General features: G+C 42.8%; 1 protein-coding gene across 3 annotated transcripts in view; it reads right to left on the bottom strand.

Moving 5' to 3' along the window:
- LOC130141966 (E3 ubiquitin-protein ligase UHRF2-like) overlaps positions 1 to 8,761 on the bottom strand; it is a 169,498-nt gene extending 160,737 nt beyond the window's left edge. For all 3 annotated transcript variants that reach the window (XM_056323324.1, XM_056323325.1, XM_056323326.1), the window contains exon 1: positions 8,201 to 8,761. In XM_056323324.1, the coding sequence (XP_056179299.1) occupies positions 8,201 to 8,353 (153 nt within the window). In that variant the 5' untranslated portion in view covers positions 8,354 to 8,761. The remainder of the gene's footprint in view (positions 1 to 8,200) is intronic.
- Between the last annotated feature and the right edge of the window lie 16,544 nt (positions 8,762 to 25,305).

Genomic DNA, 25,305 nt, shown 5'->3' with positions numbered 1-25,305 from the left:
TCATTATATTCTTACCTTTCACCCTCTATCTCTCAGTAAATTTGTTAGTTTAGGAATTGCTTTTGTTTATACTTCAAATTACCTAATGATTGATTCAGTTAAGATACTGATAATTAAATTAATTCATGTTGTTTTGTTTATAGATGCTGGTGTTTGAGTGTAGTAGGAATAAATATCCATCTCTGTCACTGTCTTGCTGCTTGATTAAGGCTATAAATTAAACCATACGCATCTGTAGCAAATTAAGCTGTCCTCATTTTAAAAAACTGTAAACACATAATACAGCCCCTGAAGCAATTCAGCCTTATAAATTTATCCCAGAAAAATGAGTTTTATAATTGTTCTATCTATGTATCAGTACAGAGGCTGCTTATTAAACATTTTGGAAATGCACAATTCTCTTGTATGCATCACAGTGTGGTAAAACAAGTTTATTCATGCCCTGAGGTTGGCCACTATGTCAATGTGTTATCTTTTGGGCTCAGTTTTTCTGGGGTTTTTTTTGGTGTGTGGTTTTTTGGGGGTTTTTTGTTTGTTTAAGGGACATTTAGATGGTCTTTATAAGGTAAATTCTCTTCTTTATGTAAAAAAAATTAGAATAAAAGGATGCTTTGCAAATAAAGTAAAACTAAAAATACATCTGTGAAATATTCCTGTTAAAATATTATTTCCAAAATGAGCATGAAAAGTAGTTCCCCCAATTTGATTTTACAGTAATTGAACTTATTCAGAGCATTTTTAGAATTTACTTTAAATTTTTCATCTTAGAGTTCTCTTCCATATGCCTTCTTCACTTGGTATGACTCCATAACAGTTCTATTGCAATAATGTTTTCTTATACTTGATGTGCAACGAACAAATGTGTTCCTTAAGTGGGGTGGGGGGGGGTTACTACTTTTTTTATTCCAGTTAATATTTCAAAGAAAATAACTGTTTATACACTACAGTAGTTAAAAGAATGACTGCGTAACTGAAGCAATGTATACCTCAGTGGTTTAACTCTAATCACAGGAAAACCCCTGTACTGTTGGAGTAATATGCATGTAATTAGTTGAAGGCTTGAGAAAATCTGTGAGGATAATGAATGAATGAAACATGCTCTACAACAGAGTAGTTTCATAACTTACTACCAGCACTATTGTGAGCACAGAAAGGAGAAGAGTCACGAGATACTCCCATTTCTTACAGTCAAAAAAATGATGGAAGCACCAGACTCGATTGGTTATGATAGCAGCCTTGTTAGACTTGGAGAGCCCATTTCCCTCCCCCCTCCTTTCTCAAATATCAAAGGATTCATCAGCAGTGCAGGTCAAAAAGAATCAGGGTTAAGTAATAATTCTAATTTGGAAGTCCAGGGAAATCTTAAAATCTGGTTGTGGGCTAATATTTTAAGTATACATGCTTATTTTAGTCATAAGGAAAAATTACCTGAAGAAAAAGTTCAGTGGAAAGACAGATTAAGCTAATTTGCAGGTAAAAAAAAAAAAAAAAAAAAAAAAAAAATCAGACTCAACTTTAAATTCTATTTTATTTTACAAATTGTGTTCATAACAGATCTTATTAAGATTAGAAGAATAAAATGCTTGAAGCACAACACTTTAATGACCGAACATTGCTCTAACTTACCCAAGCCCAAACCAGTTGAAATTAACAGTGTAGAAGTTTTTCACTGACAGTTAAATAGTTTAGCCAGTTTTCCTTTCTGTTCTTAACCAGGATCATAGGAAATAAATATTCATTATCAAATTTTCCTTTTAGATAAATGAATTGGTGGATGCCCGTGATGTCAGCATTGGAGCCTGGTTTGAAGCTCATATAGAAAATGTTACTCGAGCAACAAAAGGACAAAAGAACGGTAAAGCTCAAGTAAAGAGTGGCAATTCTTACAAAAGGACTAATGGAAACTTAAGTCAAGATCATTCTAGAGAGAATGCAAATTATTTGGACAGTACACCATCCACATCTTACTCAGACTGCATGGACACCGATGAAGAAGCTATTTATCATATCAAGTATGATGAGTAAGTGCTTCTGATATTATTTTGAGGACATCATATGTTATGATTTGGTGTGTATAAACAAATAATTTTGTTGAAGAAACTTGGAATCAAAGAGAGCAAGTTCAATATTGCAACCAAGGAAATAAATATTTAAAAGCCATAACGTCTTTCAGTCAGATATAATGAATATCCTGAGGGTGGTTGTTTTTTTTCTTTTATTCACAAATTCCTGTGAAGTATTAACTTTATCTTGACTTTATGAAACTCGGAATCCCTATCTCCAAGGAAAGGAAACTATGCATTGGATTTTTCTGTACTTGTTTTGCTATGTAAAATATAAGTTAATATTTTCTTTAAAAACTACTCTACTCATATTCACTTCCTTCCATTGAAGTCTAAACAAGTGTTTCATGGGAGCAAATTCTGGTGCTTGAATTGTTTAAATTTTGTTTTAAAAGTAATATTTATGCATGAGATGACAGGTCTGTGTTTCACATAGAGGTTTCTTGTAGAGAATCTGGTGACTGGGAACATAAAACTAGTTTTGAGCTGGAGTGAGGGTACAAAGGCATTTTTTATTTTTTAAATCTGTGGTACAAGCAAATTTCAGAACCTATGACAGATGTGCTAGAGTAGAGGCTTTGTACAGTAAACTCAGTGGGATTTGCAGGGATTTCTCATCACCAGCTTTTGCACTGATGTATTCACATAAATCAGATCCTATTTTTTAAATGATGCCTTCATTTGCTGAAGCAGCTAACTAAGCCTCTAAACTAATGGCATCAATGAGAATTTTTTATTACAGAGATCAACAAAAATATTGCACTTTGGCATGTGAGATTAAAGGTAAAGGAACATACATTTACTTTACACAGAAGCATATTCAGTATTATTCTGGTTGAGGATAAGAAAAATTTGAAAACTTGAAGTATTGATTTCAAGTTTTGTTGGTTTTAATAATTCACCCTTGATCTCAACATGAAGCCCTCCACTGCCATAGATCTAATTCTCCAGACCAAGCATCCTAGTACAGGTCTATTTCTCCTAGCTGTCTTCAAACCCCAAAGATCCCACAGGTCTCCACTTAGAAAGAAACAGCTCTAGATCTCCATTTTTCTCCCTGTTTTCCCATCAGTATTGACAATGATCAGTTCAAGAGCAAGTTGAATGCTCTCCAACATAATATATCTCACACCTCTGTAGTTGAGAACCTTAATCAGCTTTATTTATACTGGAGCATGACTGTGCTTTTCTTTGGGGGTGGGGGGGTGGGGGGGGTGGAGATCATGCTAAGAGGTCCTACGAACCTCCTTGTAGGTATTGAAAGGCTGCTATTAGCTGCCACCACCACCGTCCCCCATCAAGCTTTTCCTTCACCTGACTGAACAAGCCTTCCCCAGCCTCTCCTCACAGAGCACATCTTGACAGCCCTCCACTGGGCTAATGCCAGCTTGTCAGCATCTTCCTTGCATTAAGGGACCTAAACCAGACATAATATTTTAGATATGATCTAACAAGCACTGAGTAAAGGGAAATAGTCACTTCCCTCAAACTATTGCCTATGCTCCTGTTGACACAGCCCAGAATGCTGTTGGCCGCCTTTGCTGCCAGGGCACACTGCTGGCTCGTGTTCAGCTTGCTGTCTAGCAGGACCCCCACATCCTTTTCTGCAGCGCTGCTACCCAACCAGTCACTCCTCAGCCTGTATTGTCACATAATGGGTTGACCCTGTCCAGCAGCCAAGTACCCACACAGCTGCTCACTCACTCCCCTCTCCTACAGGACAGGGAGAAAGTAGAAGGTGAGTGTCACATGAAAGGGTGGGGGGAAATCCTCTCAACCCCAGGTGTTTGATCTGTCTATTAGCGCCCCAGGAAAGCCAAGACCCTTGTGCCCAACCAGTCTGTCAGCGTCACGTTACAGGGACCTTTCACTGAACAGCCCCACTGGATCGGAGGGCAATTCTACTGCCTTGTTCAGGGAAACATGCCAATAGCATCAGGGGGACCCCTCAGCAGGTCTTCCCACTTTGTTTAAATGTGTTACCCACTGCTGGCAACCACTAGCACCCACAAAGGACTCACACTAACAGTTTATGGAATAACACTATTATAAAATCGTGACAAGTTAAGATTCATGATTGCCGGTGATAGGGACTGTCTGCAAGAACAAACTTGAAATTATATGTAACCAAACTACATACAACTAAATTATAATCACTAATAACAGCTAGTGTGAGTTAGTTAGTTAGCACGCATAAGACAAACTTGTTACCCAATAGGCATCCCTATGGGGGAGAAGACAGGTTCAATCTGTTGACTGATCCCAGAAGTTACGATGGAGTCTTCCCTAACTTCCCCCCTCATTCATTCAATTTTATACTCTTCTTTACTCTCAGGTGGAGCTTAAGTGAGTCTAGTTATACATTCTTTCATTATTGATTGGTGTAAACTTCTCTCGCTTTCATTTAAAGACATAGTTTATAAGAAATACAAAGTGCATGCTCGGTGAGGGGTGGTCGTGCCTTACAGATGGGTAACTTTGGGATGGAGGTGTGTGTTAGTATTATAACGAGATTATAATGAGCAAGGTTCATCTAGAGGAGAATAGTTTCACCACAGTTGTTGGCCCAGCAACAGACATCATCTCATATATTTTCCATTTGACAGATGCTATGCAGCTTATTGGCTGTATGGTATCATCAAGTTCCCAGTCCTGCAGGGAGTACAGCAGAGCCTGGAGAGGTGTCTCCACTCCACCCTCCATTGCTCCTCTAGGATAGCAGGTTGTGTTGCCTAGGGAACCATGGTGGAGTAGATTCCATGCATGCCAACCATCTGAGAAAGTGGCAACTGTATTTTTCCCTAAAAAGGTTGTTATAATACTACAACTTCTATTAGGTCCCAGTTTTCTATAGTTTCCACCCTCCAAGTGATTTTCCCACGGTGAGAAAACTTGTGCATCGAGATACAGTTTAAAAGGTGAAGCAAAAGCTGTGCACACAAGCCAAGCAAAAAGAAGAATTCATTCACTAACTCCCATCAGCAGGCAGATATCCAACCACTTCTTGGAAAGCAGGGCTGCAGTACAAATAAAGGTTGCTTGGGAAGACAAATGTCATAACCACAAACATCCCCCCACCCCTTCCTCCTCTTCCCCTGAGCTTTTATTGCCCAGCACAATGTCATGTGGCATGGAATATCCCTTTGGTCAGTTTGGCTCAGCTGTCCCAGCAGTGTCTCCTCCAAACTGCTTGCACACACCCAGCCTACTTGCTGCAGGTACAGAGCGGGAAACAGAAGATCTTGATGCTGTGCAATTAACACTCAGCAATAGCCAAAACACCTGTGTGTTATCAACACTGCTTTGGTCACAAAACCAAAGTACAATACCATACAAGCCTGCTATGAAGAAAGTTAACTCCATCCCAGCCAGATCATGTACAGGGGGGGTTAAGTCCATCTCAGGACTAACCCCTCACAGTTTATTCCTTTAGCACAAAGCATTGCTTTCTGTTTTCATTACACCTGTACATCTCCATCACATCCCTGAGACTCTTACAGCAGTGGTTTACATATCGCTCTGCTAGTATTTCCTCTACATCCAGTTTTAAATGTATGGGAGCAATCCTCAGTTTCCCCCTTCTAGTTGCAAGTACCATGAGAACAGCTACCAGATCAACCAAACCTAAATCAAGGAAGTTTTAGAACTCATTATGAAGATTAAAAAAAAAAAAAAAAAAAGTCAAACTTAATGAAGACTCTACAACTCTAGCTAGCTTTACTGATGATCCCAACTGTGCCCTAAACTATCACCCATCCATGCAGACTAGTTCAGCTATAAGATCTTGTTATTCCACTTTTGAAATTAAAACATGCCATACTAACGTAATGGCTGAAATACAGATAACTAATTTGTTTGACCTCTGACAGTCTACTTCGAGAATCAGAAGTCAGGCTCATTTTCTCTACTTCTCAAGTAAACTGTTTTCCACAAATAGCCAGAGAAGAGACCTTGTGCACTCACAAAAGTAGAAGCACGCTAAGCAGGATTTAATTAATATCAGCCTGTTTTAAACTCAAACACAATTATATAGCATAATTAGTAAACATGTAAGTATTATTGTACCCAGGAAGAACAGTATTGCATTGGTAGTAACAGACCACATGCTTTATGTGAACTGCAAGATCACACAGAGGCTTGTTATCAACTTGGTATGAGAACTAGCTGAGTGAACCAGAGCTTGGCATTAGGTGTCTACTACTGGGAAATTAGTCCCTGCCTCTGCTGCCCCACACACCCCCAGCACTGGGCAGTACATAGACCAGGGACAGAAGCCAAAGGCTAAGAACTGTCTGTCTAGAAACCCAAACATCTTACAGAACTACAAGATCAGAAATGGGGAGGGGAGGGATGACAGACAACAGTCAAGTCACCTACTTCTGTTCCAGCTTCTCTTGTCAGAGCTCTGGAGCCTGATCACCTCATGACTAAGACCACTGAGGATTACATGCTATCAACTTCATGGTACTGCATACTCACAACTGACTTACACGCACAATATGTTTGTTAAGAACTGCCTGCTTTAAATATGTAGTAATAAGTAAAAAGTTAGACATTACCACAAAATGTGGTTAATGTACATCAGCCTAGTCAAATTTTGTTTTAAACTGAATTATCAAGCTTCTAAACACTCCCATTAGTGATCTGTGATGAGATCCTTAACAATATACAAGAACACATACATATGCTGACTCACACTTCAAGACCGATGCTGTTTGTATCCGACTTCATCTGAGCAGCATGGGTTTGTCTGCAGCCATCTGCTTTGACATACCCTCACAAAACCTGGCCCTTATGTGCCTTGTTGGGCAGTAACAAGATTGTGCAAAACATAACCAACATGACACAAAACCTATTTGTTTCCTTCTGGTTTTAAGTACATTTCAGAGTGCAAGTTCACACTCTGGTCATGAATGATCACCTCTTAGTGATAGCAAACTGTTATTTCTCACAGTTATTCTTGTTCATACAGGTATGTGCTTCATTTGTTACAGGACAGAAATCTTGCCCCATCTTACATTGCTCAGCTTAAGCTAGCATTGCTATGCTCATTTATAGTAAAAAGTCTCATCTTAAGAGTCAAGCTCCCTAAAAATACAACACATCAGATACTCCTTTTTCCCCCCTAACATAATACTTACGCCTCACTCTAATACTCAAACACTGTACATATTTATTTAAAGCAGCTTAAAAGACATTACACCTTTCATCAGCAAAAATACAGCCCAAGACAATCTCTTTGGATAGAGATGTGCCCCACACTGATAAGGTGAGAAAATATCACAGAAAAAAACTTTTAACCAGTGATCTCCACTATCATTGGAACCAGGTGTAGATTAAGCACTTCTTGAGATATCACCTACAACTGACATCCTTCTCTGTAAAAAGCTGTTTGCAGCACCTAAAAGGACTAGAACGCTAAACTCATGCACAACTTCAATACAAGGGCACTCGGGAGTGCAAGGAGATGCAGGCTGCCGCTGTGCCTGGGCATAGTCCAAAGCCCACCTCCAGGAAGGATTCTAATGAGACCTCTGTCTGTCCTCTTCTGGTGGATGGAAAGAGTTCAGAGTCCACAGTCCCTGAAAACCCTTAGTCTGTGATGTGGCACCTAGGCCTTGGAAACCACTTGCAACGCACACACAGAAAATGTTTTCCTTATACCCAGATGGGGCATCGAGAGGGCAGGAACCCAAGGAAAACACCTGCATTCTCTTGCCTGGTCAAAAAAGTAAAGCAAGGGATTTCCTCCCCTTCATACCCCATTGTCTGCTCTGTCACTATAGGTGCGATAAACTGAAGGAGCCTCCCTCGGTTGGGGGGGGGGGGGGGGGGAGAAAAACACAAAGGGACCTCATTAGTACCTGCTCACTACTGTGGGGAGTGGGGAGGAAAAGTATAGAAAGAAACCAGAGTTGGGTCCAGAGCCTTTTGTCACGCCAGGCAGCTTGTCTTCCCTCCTTGCCCCTCAACACCTCCTAGGCTCAGCGAGGGGAGAGAAAACCAAAACAAGAGATCCCAGTATGGGAGGGGATAAGGAGCTTTGCATGCAGTCACAGAGAACAGAACATCAGAAGGGGAAGATGACATAAAAGAGAAGCTCCCCTCCATCCCTACCCACTAGGTCTCCACCTCACCTGCTTGCCCCTGTAGAAGAGGCGCTGGCGGTCAGGGCTCACACAGAAGGTCTTCTGGATCTTCTCCCGCAAACATTCAATCTTGGTGAGACGGCTCAGATCATCAATAGTATGGGTCTCAGTGCCGTCTATGGTACGAACTTGGATCCACATGGTGTGCGTCTTTCACGAGCTCAGCCACCCACGGTGAAGGAGAAGTCTTGCTCTCCAAGCGTGTGATAACGGAAGACAGGACAGATTCCCTCACTTCTTTGTTCAGCTCAATGGAAGCAGGTTTTTTGAATCCCGCCGAACAGGCACAAGCCTCCCCGCCCGCAGGCCTCGCTCAGAAATGCGCAGAGAGGTAAAGGAGACCTGACCCAATCCTCATCTACTCCCCAAGTGTACTCCGTAATCACACAAACAGAACCATAAGCTCTCCAAGCCAGCACAACACGAAGCAAAGACTGGCGGGAATCGCCACAGGCAGGTCTAACGAACACCACCGAGAGCCATCACCAACCCTCAGAGAGCGTTTACTAGCCGCTACCGCTCTCGTACAGTGGTCACGGCGCCAATAGTGATCTCGCGAGAGCCCTCAGCCGTAAAGAGACAACATTGAGAAGGCGGGGGCGGATAGATAGCATCGTCACCTCTCCTTCCGCATTCGGCTTTACACAAAGTCACGCCCAGCTCAGCCCCACTCTTCGAGCGTTCTCTGGCTGTCATCTTTTTTTTCCTTCTTGCTCAGTAGTTGTATCAAGGCCAGGGTGGGCTGGGGTGCAGTTTAGCGCACACGTAAAGAAGCGGCCATTATCGTTCCTATGGGAGGCAAGCGGGAGCGTCTTCTCGTTCCCTCACAGGGCACAGTGTCTCTAGTCTCAGGCCTGCAAATTATACTAATGACATAGGAAGTGACTTTTTTCTTCCACCTTTACCTTTCAGACACACACAGAGTCAGGACTCGGCATGTCAGGTGTCACAGTGACACAAAAGCATGGACCTGAGATGGCATAAATAAAAGGCAAGTAAAAATGCTTTGCATCCACTGATGAAATTTAGGCCCCAATGTTTCCCAGTACAAAAGTGCCATCAAAACCTCAATTCAGCCAGATTTAGCTCTGCCTAATAAATCCAGAATAGTTCTGTCTGCTCTTATCATATTAGAAAAGTGCAGATGTGGGCCAGGACAAAAACATCAAGCTTCCATTTTTAACACAGATCAGATGTGTGGGTTTTATTTGCTACATTTTTGCTCAAGACTCCGAGTAACACTGAAAAAGTCTGGAGTTTTCATGTATACTGGTAAAATGGTACTATAAAAACATATCTGATGCAGTACCCGGTGAGATTCAGCTTATGGATATAGGTCTCTGTGATGTGATTATACCCTGGGAGCATTGAAGCCTACATTTTTGGGCAGAGTTCGCAGCAGCTTTGTTGCCTGAGTAGTAAAACTTTAGAGACTGAGATAACAAACTGACAGGTTCTAGATGAGAGAGATGTGGTTTTGTGACTTTTTTGTATCAGGATGATATCAGTGATCCCTATATATTATTTTCAGGTCTGACCTAATTCCCATTGTGGCCTTGGTTGAGTTACTTTTAAGGCCTGATTTATGGGCATTCCAGCACTTGCAAAGGCAGCTGAAATAAATGAGAGTTGCTTAATGCTCCTGAAATCTGTTCCCTGCCTTTTTATCTCCATTGCTTCATCTCTGTTGCTGAGATAGCACTCACCTTCCTGTAACTATACCTACTACAGCACGACACCAGAATGTCAAAGAGACACAAGTTCAGAGTTTGGTTTATAGCTTGGTGGTGGTGTTACAAGCTCCAATTCAAGTAACGTAGTGCACATAACCTAGTCAAATCTTTGTGTGCCAGCCTTCTTGGCTTCCCTGAAACACTCAAAGATAATTAATGCAGAGGAATACAGTAGGAATGTGGATTAATAGTCATAACTAAAAATAGATAAATCAAGCTGTCTTCAGCTTTGCCCTAGTTCCACTCTACCATCATAGTAAAGGGAACAGAGTCCAAATATAACCCCTTTGCAGTGTCTTCTGTTTTGCAGATCACAATGTTTCTCTTGAAGCTACTGCTAACAACAGAATGTGCCTCTTTTCTGGAGTAGGGAGAAAAAAGTTCTAGAGGGGCTCTGAAATGGGGTCAGTTTTAATGGGTTGAGGAAATAGAATTTATATTTTGTGGGAGCCTATGTTGAAAGCACAGAATCAGCTTCCTGAAATAGGAAACACCTTTTGCTAGAGAGACAGAGACTGAAAGGGGATCAACCTGCTACAAAACCATATCTGGAAATCCATTACCTGCTCGGGGTTGTAAAGAAACAGAGATCAAGTTGCTGGCACAGGAGGTTACTGATTCGAAAGATCACATTGTTATGGACTGATTGTAGGTGGCCTGTTTTGTAACATGCAAAGTAGAATTAGAAACTAGAATATAAAGGGAAAGAAGGAATGTGAAAAGTATTTGACTGGTAGTCTGTGAGAGAATGTGAAAAGGGGAGGTTAGAGGAAAAATGAGCTAGTTATTTAGCAGGTGATAATGTCTGCATTGGGTATGCTAGTGACAAAATTATGTACTGATAAAAGAAAAATTAATTGATCAGCACAGTATGCATTATGGACTGGAATGAGGGTAGCAGAGACTAATTTCTCAGCAGAGAAATTACAGGACGGGCAGATCAGATGGCTGAGCTATCTGATATATTAAGCAATAATGCAGTTAGGTGGCAGCAAAGATAAGGATTGAGACAGTAGAAGTTATTAATAGAGTTGTTTTCTTGCAAGAAAATCCTATAATTGCTTGGATGACTGAAGGGGGGGATCTTCTTCTGCAGATGGGTCTGTGTGGTGTGCTGCGCATGGGTCAGAGCCCTGTTCAGTGCTACACAGATAGCAAATGGCTTGGGTTATCTGGCTCTTACAACAAGGCCCCAAATTATGTCAGGCAGTGTGTGAGAAAGGCATTACCCACTTCGGCTTAAATTTCCTTCTTAGGCGCTGGCCAGTTTTACCACTGGTTCCTAATATGATACTGTTTATAAATTGGCAGTACTGATGCTTTCTGTTTTCAGTATTTTATTTCTTCCCATGTTAGAAATACTTAAAAAGAAAAAAACCTCACACTTCAATACCTTAGTTTCCAGTATATTCGTCATAATTTTTATTCTATTAAATTTTGAATAATAATAATTTAGTTCATAAAGTTATAAAACCCCTTTAATGTATTAGCTAAAGAACATATGCAATTTTATTCCTTAAAAAAGTTCAGTTTCTATAAGAAAATAAAGTTTTGACAAGCAAGTAACAATCATAGAGTTTTCAACTTTTCCCCACATTTCAGTTTTAAAGAAAAAGTATTTGTTTTCTTTTTCCCCCTACATTTCTGGAAAAGGTATATCTAGACTAAGTTCAGTCATCATTATTTGCATTTTCTCTGTCTAACATATATCTGCTAACAACTGTTTCAAGGGTGCTAGTGGTATAATTTTTTGGTAGAGATCAGTGTCCCATCTGAGATAGGCAAAGACCTCCATAATAAAGAAAATACTCCCAAAAAAAGCTGTAATTCTCTCTCTTTTTATTTACTGCTACTTAGTTTCCCTCTTTTTATAGACAAAGGATGTAGACATCTCATTAACTCAAATGGAAATGAACAAGATTATCTCTTTTTCAAGTATGTAACATACCTCCTGTAAGCTGAAAATATTTTGTTATTAAATTGCTATCAGCATTTCACAAAGGTGCAATAAAATGTTATCAGAAAGTATAGGAGTACATTCAACAAGTGTTCTATAATATTACTTATGTAGATGTGGATGTGGTTTTGATATAAAAAGTAAACCATACCTTCATGGGACTGTGAATCCTTGGTTGATATTTCATGATGGCCATCTTCATCTAAGTCAAAATGAACTGGGTTTGAGTCTTCTGTCAGTATAAAACATTTCATTGTTGCTCACAGACTAAAAGTGAATTGTAAATGAATTTTCGTTAGTTTCACTAATAGTAGTAAAAAATATAAAATTCCCTACTAACAAATCAAGTGTATTCTTATAGCAACCTTTGCCTGATAATCTCTATGTACTTCACCAAAACTAAATGTGCCTTAGAGCAGCACAGGCATCATTGCAATGAAAAACATACAGTGGACATAGGCAGCTGTAGTTTTGGACTCGGTTGTGGTGTCAAAAAAGAAGAGTTCTGTGCTTGAATGTTTATGTCAATGAAGAGAACAAATGTATGCTGAGCCTTGGAGAGTTAAGGTATGTTAAAGCTCACAGTTTGAGAAAGTGGCTTCCAACTCAAGAAGGGAGTTAAGTCTGAGGAAAAAGTGTATAAAGCAGGACTCGAGCTTATAGATGGCTGTGTTGGAAGAGACTGATGGGGCTGAGGGACTGAGACACAGAGTGTACCTGAATTAGCAGTTAGTTGGTGAATGATGAGACAGAGGAAGCACATACAGTGTGGGAGACACCATTGTGTGGAGATAGAATAAGAGATGGATTGCACAAAGAAGCTTGTACTTGGAGAGAAGAGCAAAAGAGCTTGAGAGAAAAGTTCCAGTTTTTTTCATTCTGGAGGGAAGGGGGGAAGAGGTGAAACAGGAAAAAAAAAACAAACAGCCCACGTGTCTTACTGTTTCCAGGCTAGATTCCTCTATTTCATAACTACCTACTTGCATATTTCCCAATTTTATACTTTTAGATCTGTCTATAGGGAAGGATTTTAGGGTGCATATGGCTACCTATAATACCAGCATTTATTTTGGACACCAGTCATCTCTCAAAGAGAAAACAAATCTTGAATAAATGCTGTCAGAAAAATAATTTAACTATAAGAAACATTAGGAGAATCCCCAGCTCCTGAGCTATACATATATGCTGACTCTTGGGCAGTATACAAGGGATTAACTGCATGGGTTAATAAGTGGCAAACAGACAACTGTACAATGAGATGTGTGAATTTATACCTGTGGGTTTGACATGTTGATATTTGTGTCACCTGGAGCATTGGGGAATAGAGGGAGCACAATGCCACAGTTGATCACTTAGCTCAAATTATTAGCACTACTTTACTTCCTGATCCCCTGTTCCTTGATGCTGTGTCTCCTGATGAGGAAGCCCTTGCTCAATGGGCCCATGAAAAATCTGAGCACCTGGGTGTCTATGGCATACATAGATGGACTTGAAGCCAGGGGATCCCGTGTACCTGAGAAGCTGTTTGGGAACTAGTACAGCGGTGTACAGTCTGTAAGCTTAAAAGTTGCCTCATCAGCTTTATGGGCAGATGCAACGAGGCCCTGTTCCTGGCCGTACATGGCAAATAGATTACATAGGGCTCTTACCAAAAGCGGTTACAGTATAATAAAAACAAAACAAAACAAAACAAAACAAAACTTTCTTAGCTGAACGGTTTACTAATATATTCTGTAACTTCTAATATCTTTGGGAAGGGTAAACTGTATGTGAATCAAGGGGTGGAATGTAGTGATCCTGACCAGAAGAACATTGTATATTGAGGAGTTAGTGACCCACAGTACAGCTAACCTGATTAGGCCCAGGTCTGTGCTGCGCCGCACCTTGCTATACTACACATACAGCATGGCTTTCAGGCCTGTGTTGTGCTGCACAAATCCTTTGGCCGCAGGATAAACTCAGCCAGCTCATTGTAACAGGGGCCTGCAAGCAGCTCAGGCTTGGTACTGGTGATTCAGCCACCTGCGTGTCCTTGCCTTTAACAGTGCAGCAAGACGTTCTCATGAGAACTTCTTTTTGTTTGACAGCAGAAACGATAAACAGAGCTGTTTTCTTGCAAGAAAATCCTATAATAGTGTGAATGACGGAAAGGGGAGAATCTCTTCTATGGATGGGGTCTGTCCAGTAATGCTGCACGTGGGCTGGAAGCCCATTCAGTGCTACGCTGCTCAGGGTTCCCAGCATGTAGAGGGACGTAAGAGTGTCTGTGCTGTTCTCTCCTTAGAGTGTTAGCTCTAATAAATAGCATTTTAAATGATATTTTACAGAATCTGAGTGCCTTTCTTACTGGGATGATAATGGACCAGCACCTCCTGGTGCAAAACACTGAGGCATCAGAGATATGGTAAGACAAGAGTGTAGAAATAGCACTGAAATTGCTCAGAAGCGCGGCAGTTTGCAGGAAGTGTGCATTATTTCACTAGCTTCCTTGTTGCTTCTTTCATCATTGACTAGGAACGTCTGGTAAAGGCTGAGGGATTTGCATATGACCAGAAGATGGGAAGGGAGGGGAGGAGAGACTGTCCATACAGAGCAACGTGTGGTAAGACTGAAAGACGTGCATGTAGGAATGTATTAATGTCTGACATTCCAAGTGCCTAGGATGTTGGTTAAGGAGAGCAGTACTGACAAAGAAACAGAATTTATTGAAAATGCCGAAGCAATCCTGGTCATCCAAGCTCAACAAATTTTGAAACAATGTTTTCAGTATTAAAACAAGTAATAAAACTGTAATTTGAGAAAAATAAAAAGCAAGGACAGAAAGCATTTGCCTTACGCCACTTCTGATTTTATGGTTAGGGTATTTCACTTTTTGTTTCCCAAGTATGGTGTCAGCTGCTACTAGACGCAACTCTACAGCTTCAGATAGGACCTAGGTCTTGTCCAGTACAGTAGATTGAGCAGTGCCTTCCTGGAACAAATTTGCTGCTTTCAAATTCAGTACAAACCCTATACATTTGTGAGTCAATGCAGACCTATAAAGTAAACAAGTCCTATAAGAAAATTTGGCCTTTATTGGCCAAAAAAACAGGCTAGTGAAATAACAGAATGCACTAGCAACAACACAATGTTCTGAGAATGCTGGGCCTGATCAATCACTTCTTTATTCCCGTTTTACATTGATGACGTTCTTCTGAAATATCTGGGGGTTAGCAGTTGTTTCTGGGAAGCTTTCTTTCCATCCTCTCTGTTCAGGTTGAGCAGAAACTCTGTACATAAAATAAGATGTTAAAGTATGCAGGCAGATGACTAGGCCCTGGCCTGAGGTTCAGCTAACTGAACAGGACATGGAAAAATAATGTGACATGAGAAATTGCTGGACATGACAGATAACAGTGTGAGAAGTTTGCTGCCTACCGGGAGCCCTCATTCATGATGTCGCTGAGAGGCTGCCGAGCCTGGTGAACCCTACGTATTATCATCTGCTCCTACTATTCCAAGTAGGGTCTAATGATACTGTGACGAGGCAACTTAGAACCATCAAAGGAGACTATATGTCCCTCGGAACAATGTTAAAAGGATCAGGAGCACAGGTGGTGTTCTCCTCTATCCTCCCAGTAAGAGTAAGGGTTCAGGAAGGAGGAGATGAATTTAACAGGTGAATGCCTGGCTGTGTGGCTGTTGCCATACTTAAGGTTTTGGCTTCCATGATCATGGATCTACCTTTCAGAAGCTGGCTCTGTTGGGAGCTGATGGAATTCACCTGACCAAGTGGGGCAAGAAGGTCTTTGCCAACAAGCTGGCCAGATTTATAAGGAGAGCTTTAGACTAGATTTAGTGGGGGGAGGGGGTGTGGTTTTGAGCAGCAGAGAAGAGCCAGGGGCTTTTGATGTATTAGGAACCAACAGGGGAACACCTCAAAGGAATTAGGGCTTGTTACACTAAAAAGGTGACAAGGTAGGTAGCCCAGCTGAAGTGCCTCAATACCAATGCACACAGCATGGGTAACAAGCAGGAAGAGCTGGAAGCCACTGTGCGGCTAGAAAGCTATGATCTGATTGTTGCCACTGAAATGTGGTGGGACGAATTGCACGACTGGAGAGCTGGAATCGATGACTATAAACTGTTCAGAAGGGAAAGGCAAGGAATGAGGGGTGGGGGGTTTGCCCTCTATGTAAAGGAATGGAGTGACGGCACAGAGCTGTCTTTGAAAAACAGCAACAAACAGGTTGAGAGCTTACGGGTAAAAATTAGGGCCCAAGCCAACAAAGGAAACCTTGTGGCTGGTGTTTACTACAGGCCGCCTGATCAAGGGGAGCCTGTTGACAAAGCGTGCTAACTTCAACTATGGGAAGCATCACGCTCGCAGGCTCTGATCCTGCTGGGGGACTTCAATCACCCTGACATCTGCTGTACGCAGTCCAGGAGACTCTTGGAGTGTGTTGCGGACAATTTCTTAATCAAGGTGATAGACAGCTTGACTGGAGGAGAAGAGTTACTGGACCTGTTGCTTACCAACATAGATGATTTAATTGGAGAGGTCAAGACTGGTGGCAGCTATGGCTGCAGTAATCATGCCTCATGCCCTGGTGGAGTTCATGATCCTAAGGGATATGGGCCAGGTGAAGAGTAGGGCCAGGTGAAGAGTAGAGTCAGGACCCTGAATTTTAGGAGAGCAAACGTCTAGTTGTTTAAGGAATTAGTGGATGGGACCCCCTGGGAAACTGCCCTCGGATAAAGGAGCTGAACAGAGCTGGCATCTCTTCAAGAACATTATTCTCAGAGCACAAGAACTATTGATTCCTGTATGTAAGAAATCAGTCAAGGAAGGCAGGAGACCAGCATGGCTGAGTAAGGACCTCCTGGTCAAACTAAAGGTCAAGAAGGAAATGCACAGGCAGCAGAAGCAGGGGCATGATATCAAGGTGGGTGGAGGATGAACAAGCATTGGAAAATGGAGAAGGGAAGAATAAAAGGAGCAAGCTGCTGCTCTGTATGCTTATGTGAGCAAGTCCTGCATCCAATCACTGCAGTCTGTCCTATCTTCTTACTAAACTCTATTCCTAACTGTTTTCTGTGTGAGCTCACCCTCTATTCTGTGTATGTCTGTAAGCATACGTATATGTTCTGCTAGCAAATTTCAAGTTGGGCTTAGCCAGCAAGTAGGAGAACAACATCTGGAAATACCCATGGCCCGTGACTAAGTAAAGGGCCCAGGGTCTGGGCATGGCTACTGGGTGGACCTCAAGTCCAAGCCACTGTTCAAGGGATCTGCAAATGAAAGTATGAGGGTTCCACTACTGAACTTTAATCCTGATCAATCCTGTCAGGGCCCCGAGCAGCCTCGCCATTTGCCTCCACCTACAGCCTCTGTCTATGACCCCAGGAGCTGCATTTAAGCTCAGGCCTGGGCCCCTTGCTTTCTGTTTGAGCTATGTTGCAGGAGTAGTGGTCTCTAGCTCAACTACAGCTTTGCTTGTGCCTGGCTATCCATTGGGATCAATCTGGACCCTGACTTGTGGACTGATTTCTTTGTTTGGCATCAGACATATTATTGCTGTGGACCTGCCTGGTAATCATCGGGCTGTATCTAACCCTGTTTACCCTCACCAAACCTGATTCTGATCCTGGCCTGTAGATTAACCTTTTGGGTGTACTTTGGATCTGGCTCATCAACACGAACTTGCCTGATGATCTGGACTCTTGGTTTTATCTGGATTCCATCTCCAGGTCTGCCCTGCTCACTTTGCTTGCATACTATGGGGCTGTTCCCTAACTGGTGAGGCCCCTGCTCTGCTGGCTGTTACTGTTTTCTGTGCCCTATTCCTTATGGAACTGACGGCCCTTGCTCCTCTCTGACACTGGAAAGGAGGAACAGGATGGAGTGATCCGTGTTGTTTATGTGAGTGCTGCTGGTGCTTATGTGGGTGCTGGTAAAGCATTTGCTGTCTGCTTGTTGTGGTCTCTGTGTGGTTGGTTGTGTCTATACTTTGTTTGTGTGTATATATTGCATTTTTTGAATGATTCCTTTGTGTGTGTTAGCCTTGGCTAACAGCCAAGCTCCCACCTAGCCACTCACTTCCCCAGCCTCCAGTGGGATGGGGGGGAAAGGAAATAGGAAGAACAGGAATGAAAAAAGCTCATGGGTTAAGATCAAGACAGGGAGATCACTTGCCAATTACTGTTGCAAGCAAACCAGACTTGACTTGTGGAAAAATATTTTAATTTATTGCCAATTAAAATATATTTGGATCATGAGAAACAAAGACAAAAATTAGAACACCACCTTTCCTCCCCCCTTTCCCAGGTTCAACTTCACTCCCTCACTTCAGACTCCTCTACACTCCCCCCCCCCAAGCAGACCGGGGGAATGGGGGCTGTTTATGGTCAGTATGTAACAGTATGTAACAGTAGTTTCTCTCTGACGCTCCTTTTCTCATGCCTTTCCTCTGCTCCACTGTGTGTTCTCCATGGGCCACAGTCCTGTCAGGAAAATCTCTTCCAGTGTGGGTTCTCCATGGGCAGCAGTTCCTTCAGGAATATCCATCTGCTCCAGCATGGGTCCTTCATGGGCTGCAGGATGTGCGGGAAGTGCTCCATGGTCCTCCTCCTTCTCACCTTGGTGTTCCCTCTGTTGTTTCGCACACTTTTTCCCCCCCCTCTTCTGCCTGTCCACCATTTTCTCCCCTTTCTTCAATATGTTTTCACAGAGGCACCACCAACTTTGCTGATAGGTTTAGCTTTGTCCCACAGTGAGTCTCTTGTGGAGCTGACTGAAACTGGCTGTCCCTGGCACAGGGCAGCCCCTGACCTCTTCCCACAGAGGCCATCCCTGCAGCCCTACATCCCACCCCCAAATACCAAAACCTTGCCCTGTACACCCAGTCTTGCTAAGTGCCTGGGCCTGGAAATGAAACAGCAGCAGCCTCCTATCTATTATCTACTTAATTACCAGCTAGGGTTAAATCACAACACAATGGTTTCCTACAACACAACAGGATTCATCAGTAAACAAAGCATAACACTTTTCATCTTCTGATAACTCATGATATGGTGGTACCTCTTGGGCATGAGCCACCTCCTCAGGCAATGTTCCAAAATCTCTCCCTTCTGGCCAGTCCATGATCTCTTCCAAGATTCCTGGGCAGTTGGGTTTCCCCAGTTGATCTCATTGTGTGATCAACGCTGCCTACTTACCCCATGTAGCACTGGTTGCATGATGAGTAGAGGGGATGTTTTCCTTGAACATCCAGTGTAGCACAGGCAATTGCACTGCCAAAAAGGAGATGTGCTTCTGTACCAACAACTTCTGAAGTGGCTCGAGCCCCCTCATATGCTGAAAGTATCTTTTTTTCAGTTGGGATGTAGTGGGTTTCTGATCCTTGATGCCCCCAGCTCCAAAACCCTAATGGTTGACCTTGGGTTTCTCCTGATGTTTTCTACCAGAGGCTCCAGGTGAGACCATGCTCCCCAGCTGCAGTGTAGAGTATATTTTCCACAGCTGGTCCTGTTCTGACAGGCCCAAGTGCTACCACATTAGCTATCTCCTGTTTGATCTGCTCAAAGGCTTGTTGTTGCTCAGGGCCCCACTCAAAATAGTTCTTCTTTTGGGTTACTCGATAGAGAGGGCTCACAAGCTGACTATAACCTGGAATATGCATTCTCCAGAACCCCACAAAGCCTAGGAAAGTTTGTGTTTCCTTCTTGTTAGCTGCTGGAGATATAGTTGCTATCATGTTGACCACATCCATAGGCACATAATGACATCCATCCTGCCATTTTATTCCCAAGAACTGAATCTCCTGTGAAGGTCCCTTGACCTTGCTTTTCTTTATGGCAAAACCTGCTTTCAGAAGAATCTGAATTACTCTTTTTCCTTTCTCAAATGCTTCTTCTGCCTTGTTGCCCCACACAATGATATCGTCGATGTATTGTAGATGTTCAGGGGCATCACCCTTTCCCAGTGTAGTTTGGATTAGTCCATGACAAATGGTAGGGCTGTGCTTCCACCTGCAGGAGCGGGCTGGAAACTAGGACCATGCATGGCAATCAGTTAGCTGAGGGGAATGTGCTCGAGCTTGTCTAGACAACAATTAACATGATGAGGATTGTTTGCAGAGCACAGGGGAGTGGGAGAGGGATGGCGCCAAGGAAAGGTAACACCTTGCTGTTAATTGATGGTAGTTAACCACCAATCAGGGATTGCCTAGTATGCAATGCTTAGCTTCAAGAACCAATCTGTTTAAAACGTGCACCTTCTGAAAGTGTATAAAAACTCGTGCTTCTGTACAATAAATTGACATTTGCTTGCATCAAGCTGCGTCCCGTCTCTTCATTCGCCGCAAATTGGTGACCCCGACGTGATGCGTTTAAGGATCTAACGTGAAGGGCTCTTGAATCGCCTATCTGAGCGACATGCAGCGAATCCCACAGAACTTTGAATGATCTGCTGAAAGGAAGCAGGAGCCGGCCTTAAATCCCTCTGGAGTTGAGAGGTGAGCTGTGGGAAATCCGTAACGGGAAATCAGGCTTTGTCCCCAGAAAGAGACGTATATGGACTCATGAAGGGTCTTCTAGTCAGATCAGGGAGTCCGTGCCTCAATCTCCTCAAATGATGACCCCTATGGTGGTGTTCCGAAGCCTTGGAAGAATAAGGACGGAACTGGTCGATAAAAAAGACAGCTCGTGGAAGAGGGCTGTGTTCCGGAGGAGACGTCTTGGCTGAACGATCGTCTTGCTGTCTGGACCAGGCGGACAACCTAAACCCCGAGGATAACACCTGTATTCATCGAGACAGGTGAGCAGCCAAGAAACTTTAGAGACTTTGAAAGAATGAAAGTGTGTACATACAGCAGCCAATTGTATGATGCTGCTGCGGAGGGGAACTCCGTGTCGGGAATGCATTTAACATCATGGTGGCAAATTCTGACTACTCTTTGCCAAGTGTGGACTAATTCTACTAACGGTGCTAAACCAGAGGAGGCTGTAAATTCCACCAACAGCGCGCACTCTTCTCAAGACACCGTCAGTGATGGCGATTCCGTCCACACCTCCTCTGCCCCCAAAGCTTCTGTCACTGATTGCAGCGACCCTCACAACACAGGACCAAGCACGGGAACAGGACAACTCGGACAATGATTCCATTGACACTGATAAACCTTTTGATCCAGGTCCTATAGATCTGGAAAAGGAGCTAGACCTTTTCCCCACCCCCTCGTCTCTCCTGATGCATTGATTGTATTTTTGGGGCGGGTGAAAGGGAGTCTGAGGGATTGGTGGCAGGAATGCAAGTGGGAAGGGAGGATTCATAATACATTTGCTATGTCCCTTCTTGAAGTGATGGCAGAGCCTTATACGCTCACACTGCATGATTGGAAGTCATTGCTTTGTATGGTACTAACTGATACAGTATATGATGTGGTTATTTGATTTTTGTGAGCTATGTGTAGTGGCCTTGACTGAAAACCTTAATCGGGGAATTGCTGTTAACTATGAGCAGTTGGCTGGAGAAAATAATTGTGCCGATTCTGTGACTCAGGCAAGGTATCCCAGGGACAACTGTTTGCAAATGAATGAGATGGCTATTAAAGCAGTCAGGATGCGGGAGTCTTGCCACAGTCTTGCAGGGTCCTAGAGAGTCACTCACTTTAATACTAACTTTATTGATTGGCTTCAGAATATTTTGCAACAAGTCGAACATCAGGAAGCTCAAGGGTTGCTTTTAAAACAACTAGCTGTGATAATGTCAATGAAAATTGTAAACGGGCAACTTTCACAATCGCAACACCAACATGTGTCAAATGATTGTAATGCAGAACTCACAGCAGACTGTAATTCTCAGGCTGAGTTCTGGAATGCAGCATAACAGATTTTTGCTTCTCTAATCTCTTCTGTAAGAATAGTACACGCTTTTAACTTGCTTAGCTGATATGGAGAAATAGTGTGAAATGGGGACAATGGACACAGACTGTGATTGTATACGTCTGCTCGGGAATGTGGGTATGGTGACTGGTCATGGGTGCGGTGTCTGGTCACATAGGCACACAGCTTTGAGGAGACAACTAGTTTTGAGGAGACGCCTGCCCTTCTTCCTCTAACAAAGGGGCTATTTAAAAAAGAATGAGAAAAGGATGAGAGACATTCCAAGGCTATCTAGAGGAAGGGAGTGCTAAGTCTCCTCGCTGGAGACGATCGGATGGTCACAAGAACATGAATCACCTACAAACCTGCAAGACCACCACATTCCAGGCAAAGGACTGATAAGCTAATTAACATACGAAGCGAGAGTAAGCGGTTTAGGTAGCAAATATGTATAGGCGTTAATTGAATATTCATTTGTTTTATTGTATAAATGTGAGATGGTTCGTCACTTCGGGCATGCACGCTTGTGGAGGAGCGATCCCCCGTGCATCTGCGCGCAATAAACATACCTACTTTATAACTTTCGAGTTATAGAGTCTAATTCCGTACGTCATTTTGGCGAGCCAGGCAGGAGGATTTCTGCTCAGCTGAGGGACCAGCTGCAGAGCGGACACTCCTAGGCGCGCCCTGGGAGATTTCCTCGGAGGAGCCTCCTCTTCTCAGCTGTTCACCCGGGAGCAGAAGAGAAACCCCTGGATCCACGGATAAAACGGTATGTTTAGTAACAGGGCGGCTGGTGAGACGCACGGAGACGTCCGGCGCGCAGCGTAGTCCCCAGGAGGAAAGGTACCTTGGGAGGGGGATTTCTGACCAAGGGGTGGCCGCTAGCGATCTTGAGGGCAGATCGAGCAAACCCGAGGTTACTGCCATTCCTAAAAGCCCGGAGGCCTCGTGACGGAAAGCGGGGGGCGGGACGTAATAAGGCGGAATCTCACAGTAGCAAGAGGGACCTCATAGCAAAAGGGAAACTTTTGTGTAGGAAAAAAAAGGAAAAAAAAAAAAAGGGGGGGGGGGAGCTAAAAACTTCCTTTAGGTTGTCTTAAGAACTGGGGAATTCCTAGAATGTAACAACTGAAATAGCGCTCTGTGTCTTGTTTGTTCTATGTGTTGTCTTGTTACATGTTCAAACTTGGAGTTATGAAATGTATGTTGAAAGATAATAATATTCTGGTAATTCTAGGCAAATAGCGGAAAACTTAACACTCTGCATAAGACCAGGAAAAATTTGTTTTTTTGTTTGTTGTTTGTTTTTTGGCAATTGCTCATTGAAATGCATACTTTGTGAACTGTCAGCGTTCCTAAAAGTTGTACATAAGTGCATGGTACCGTATAACATATTGCTTGTGTGACTGAGGGCTGCCCGGAGAGTGTGAATGGTGTGATTGAGATGCGCATTTTGATTTTCCGTGTATAGCTTAATTATTTTGACTGAATGTGAGTGCAAGAGTGCTTGAGACGCGGGTTTGAGTGCAAAGCGAGTAAGGAGCTCTATCCGCGTTTCCGACCTTGGGTGGCTAAGGCAGCCGGAGAAAAGCAAAGTAATTAAAATTGCAAAATAGGAAATGGAAGGACTAAGCCCTGTGAAAAATCGCCCTTGGGCTGTATATTAAAACATTGGAGGGATATCGTAGGACAGGGTGGTACTGAAAATAGAAGGAAATTGATTAAATATTGTAATCAGTGGTGGCCTTTGTATAAAGTGGGGAGTGATGCGAAATGGCCTCAGGAGGGAGGAACGTTAGATTATAACACTCTCCTGCAATTAATGTTGTTTCTGAGAAGAGAGGGAAAATGGGACGAAGTATCATATGCAGACATGTTCTTCGTCCTCCGGGACAAACCTGAGTGGCAAAAGGACTGTGGATTAGTACCCCCTCGGGATCCTATGGTAGTAGCACTAGAAAGAGTGCGGGATTAACATCACCTGATCTTTGATTATGGCTCTAGAAAAGGATAGGAAAAAACCCTGAGACCTAAACTAGAAAGATGTTCTTGTTGAAATTTTTGTGTTCAAAAGCTCGGGTTGTGGTTCCTTCTGTGGAGCAACCAGAATGAAACACGTTGTAAGATAAAAACTTGTACTAACGTATGTAAAACCTGAGGCGCGCGCGCGCGTGTGTGTGTGTGTGGAGAATCAAAGACCTTGTGAAAGTGTTGGGGTGAGTTTGTACAAACCCCCGTACCCCCTCGAAGGTGCGACTGAATCATGCTGGGATGCATGGCAGGATGTTCTCTGTTTGCCTGCAAAGGCATGATATGTAAGAACACAGACTTAAAGCAACAAGGAGCAGATTTGCATTCAGGGTAAGAAAGAGTTAAAACAGAAGTGCTGTTGCAGAGGCAGGCTTGTGTAACCAGCAGAGCAGGAAGAGCATCTCCTGCCCCGAACCCTTCTGCTGGTAAGGAGGAGGGGGTTGCTGTTGCTGACAATTGAGCAGAAGGACCTGACAATGTCACCCCAATTGCTGCAGCATTTGCAGTACAACAGGACCGGTAACGGCCCCTTTAGGGCAGGCAATGGGTATGAGGTGGAATTTTAGTGAATACAAAAACAACTTATTTGTTAAACTTCAGTAAAAAAAAAATAAATAAATAAAAAAAATTGTTACAGTTGTGGGAGCTGCTGGCCACCAGGAAAACATCCTGCAACCTTTAAAGTACAAACTAAAAAAAAAATAAAATAAGAATGCCAAATTCACCAAAATCTTTGTTGGGATGAGATTTATTAGAACATCTAGACGTTTAAAGAAGGGGAAATGAAATTAAAAGTTAAATATGATCAAGTAATTGAAATATTGAGCTTATCTTTAATTGAACAGAAAAGAGGAAAAGAGGACCTCCCTGAAGTAAAAGAAATTTTTAACCAGGTGTATCTGAAAATAAATTCCAGGAAAGGTGAAAAATGCTTTACCTGTTACAGTAAAAATGATAAGGGGGAGGCTTGCCCAGTTCAGATAAAACAATATCCCTTGGTCAGCAAGGCTGTGGGGATATTGGCAGAAAAAGTGAAATAAAGTATACTCTGTAGTAGATCTACTAATGTAAATCTCTGTGTTTTGCCATGACAGTGACTTGTTATGGGATGTGCAGATGAAACTGCATTGACAACGAAGTACAAGGAATAAGGTTGGTCAGGTGCCTCCTACCATAGTCAAGGGCAAGACTGGGTTGGCCTCTGTGTTTGCCACTGTAAGAAACTATGGACTAGGGTATTGTTTATTAAGATTTATGTTAAGCCCAATGTAAAGATTAGGCAACAAAAGATAAGATAACCGCCAGGTGTCCAGGATGCCACCAGATGTCCAGGAACCGACAGAAACAGGACAGACAACCCCATATAAGGACATATGAGTGAAGGGTCAACACCTCCACTACTTCATGAACACGAAAGTAAAAAAAAGTATAAAAAGGGACTGTTTGAACTGCTCAGTACGGCAGTTGGCGAAGCGCAGACTCCCCTGCCGTCCAGCGCTGTCTTTGCT

The sequence above is a fragment of the Falco biarmicus genome, chromosome W (assembly GCF_023638135.1).
Source record: "Falco biarmicus isolate bFalBia1 chromosome W, bFalBia1.pri, whole genome shotgun sequence".
Lineage (NCBI taxonomy): Eukaryota > Metazoa > Chordata > Aves > Falconiformes > Falconidae > Falco > Falco biarmicus.
This window is presented reverse-complemented; position numbering and strand designations above follow the sequence as displayed.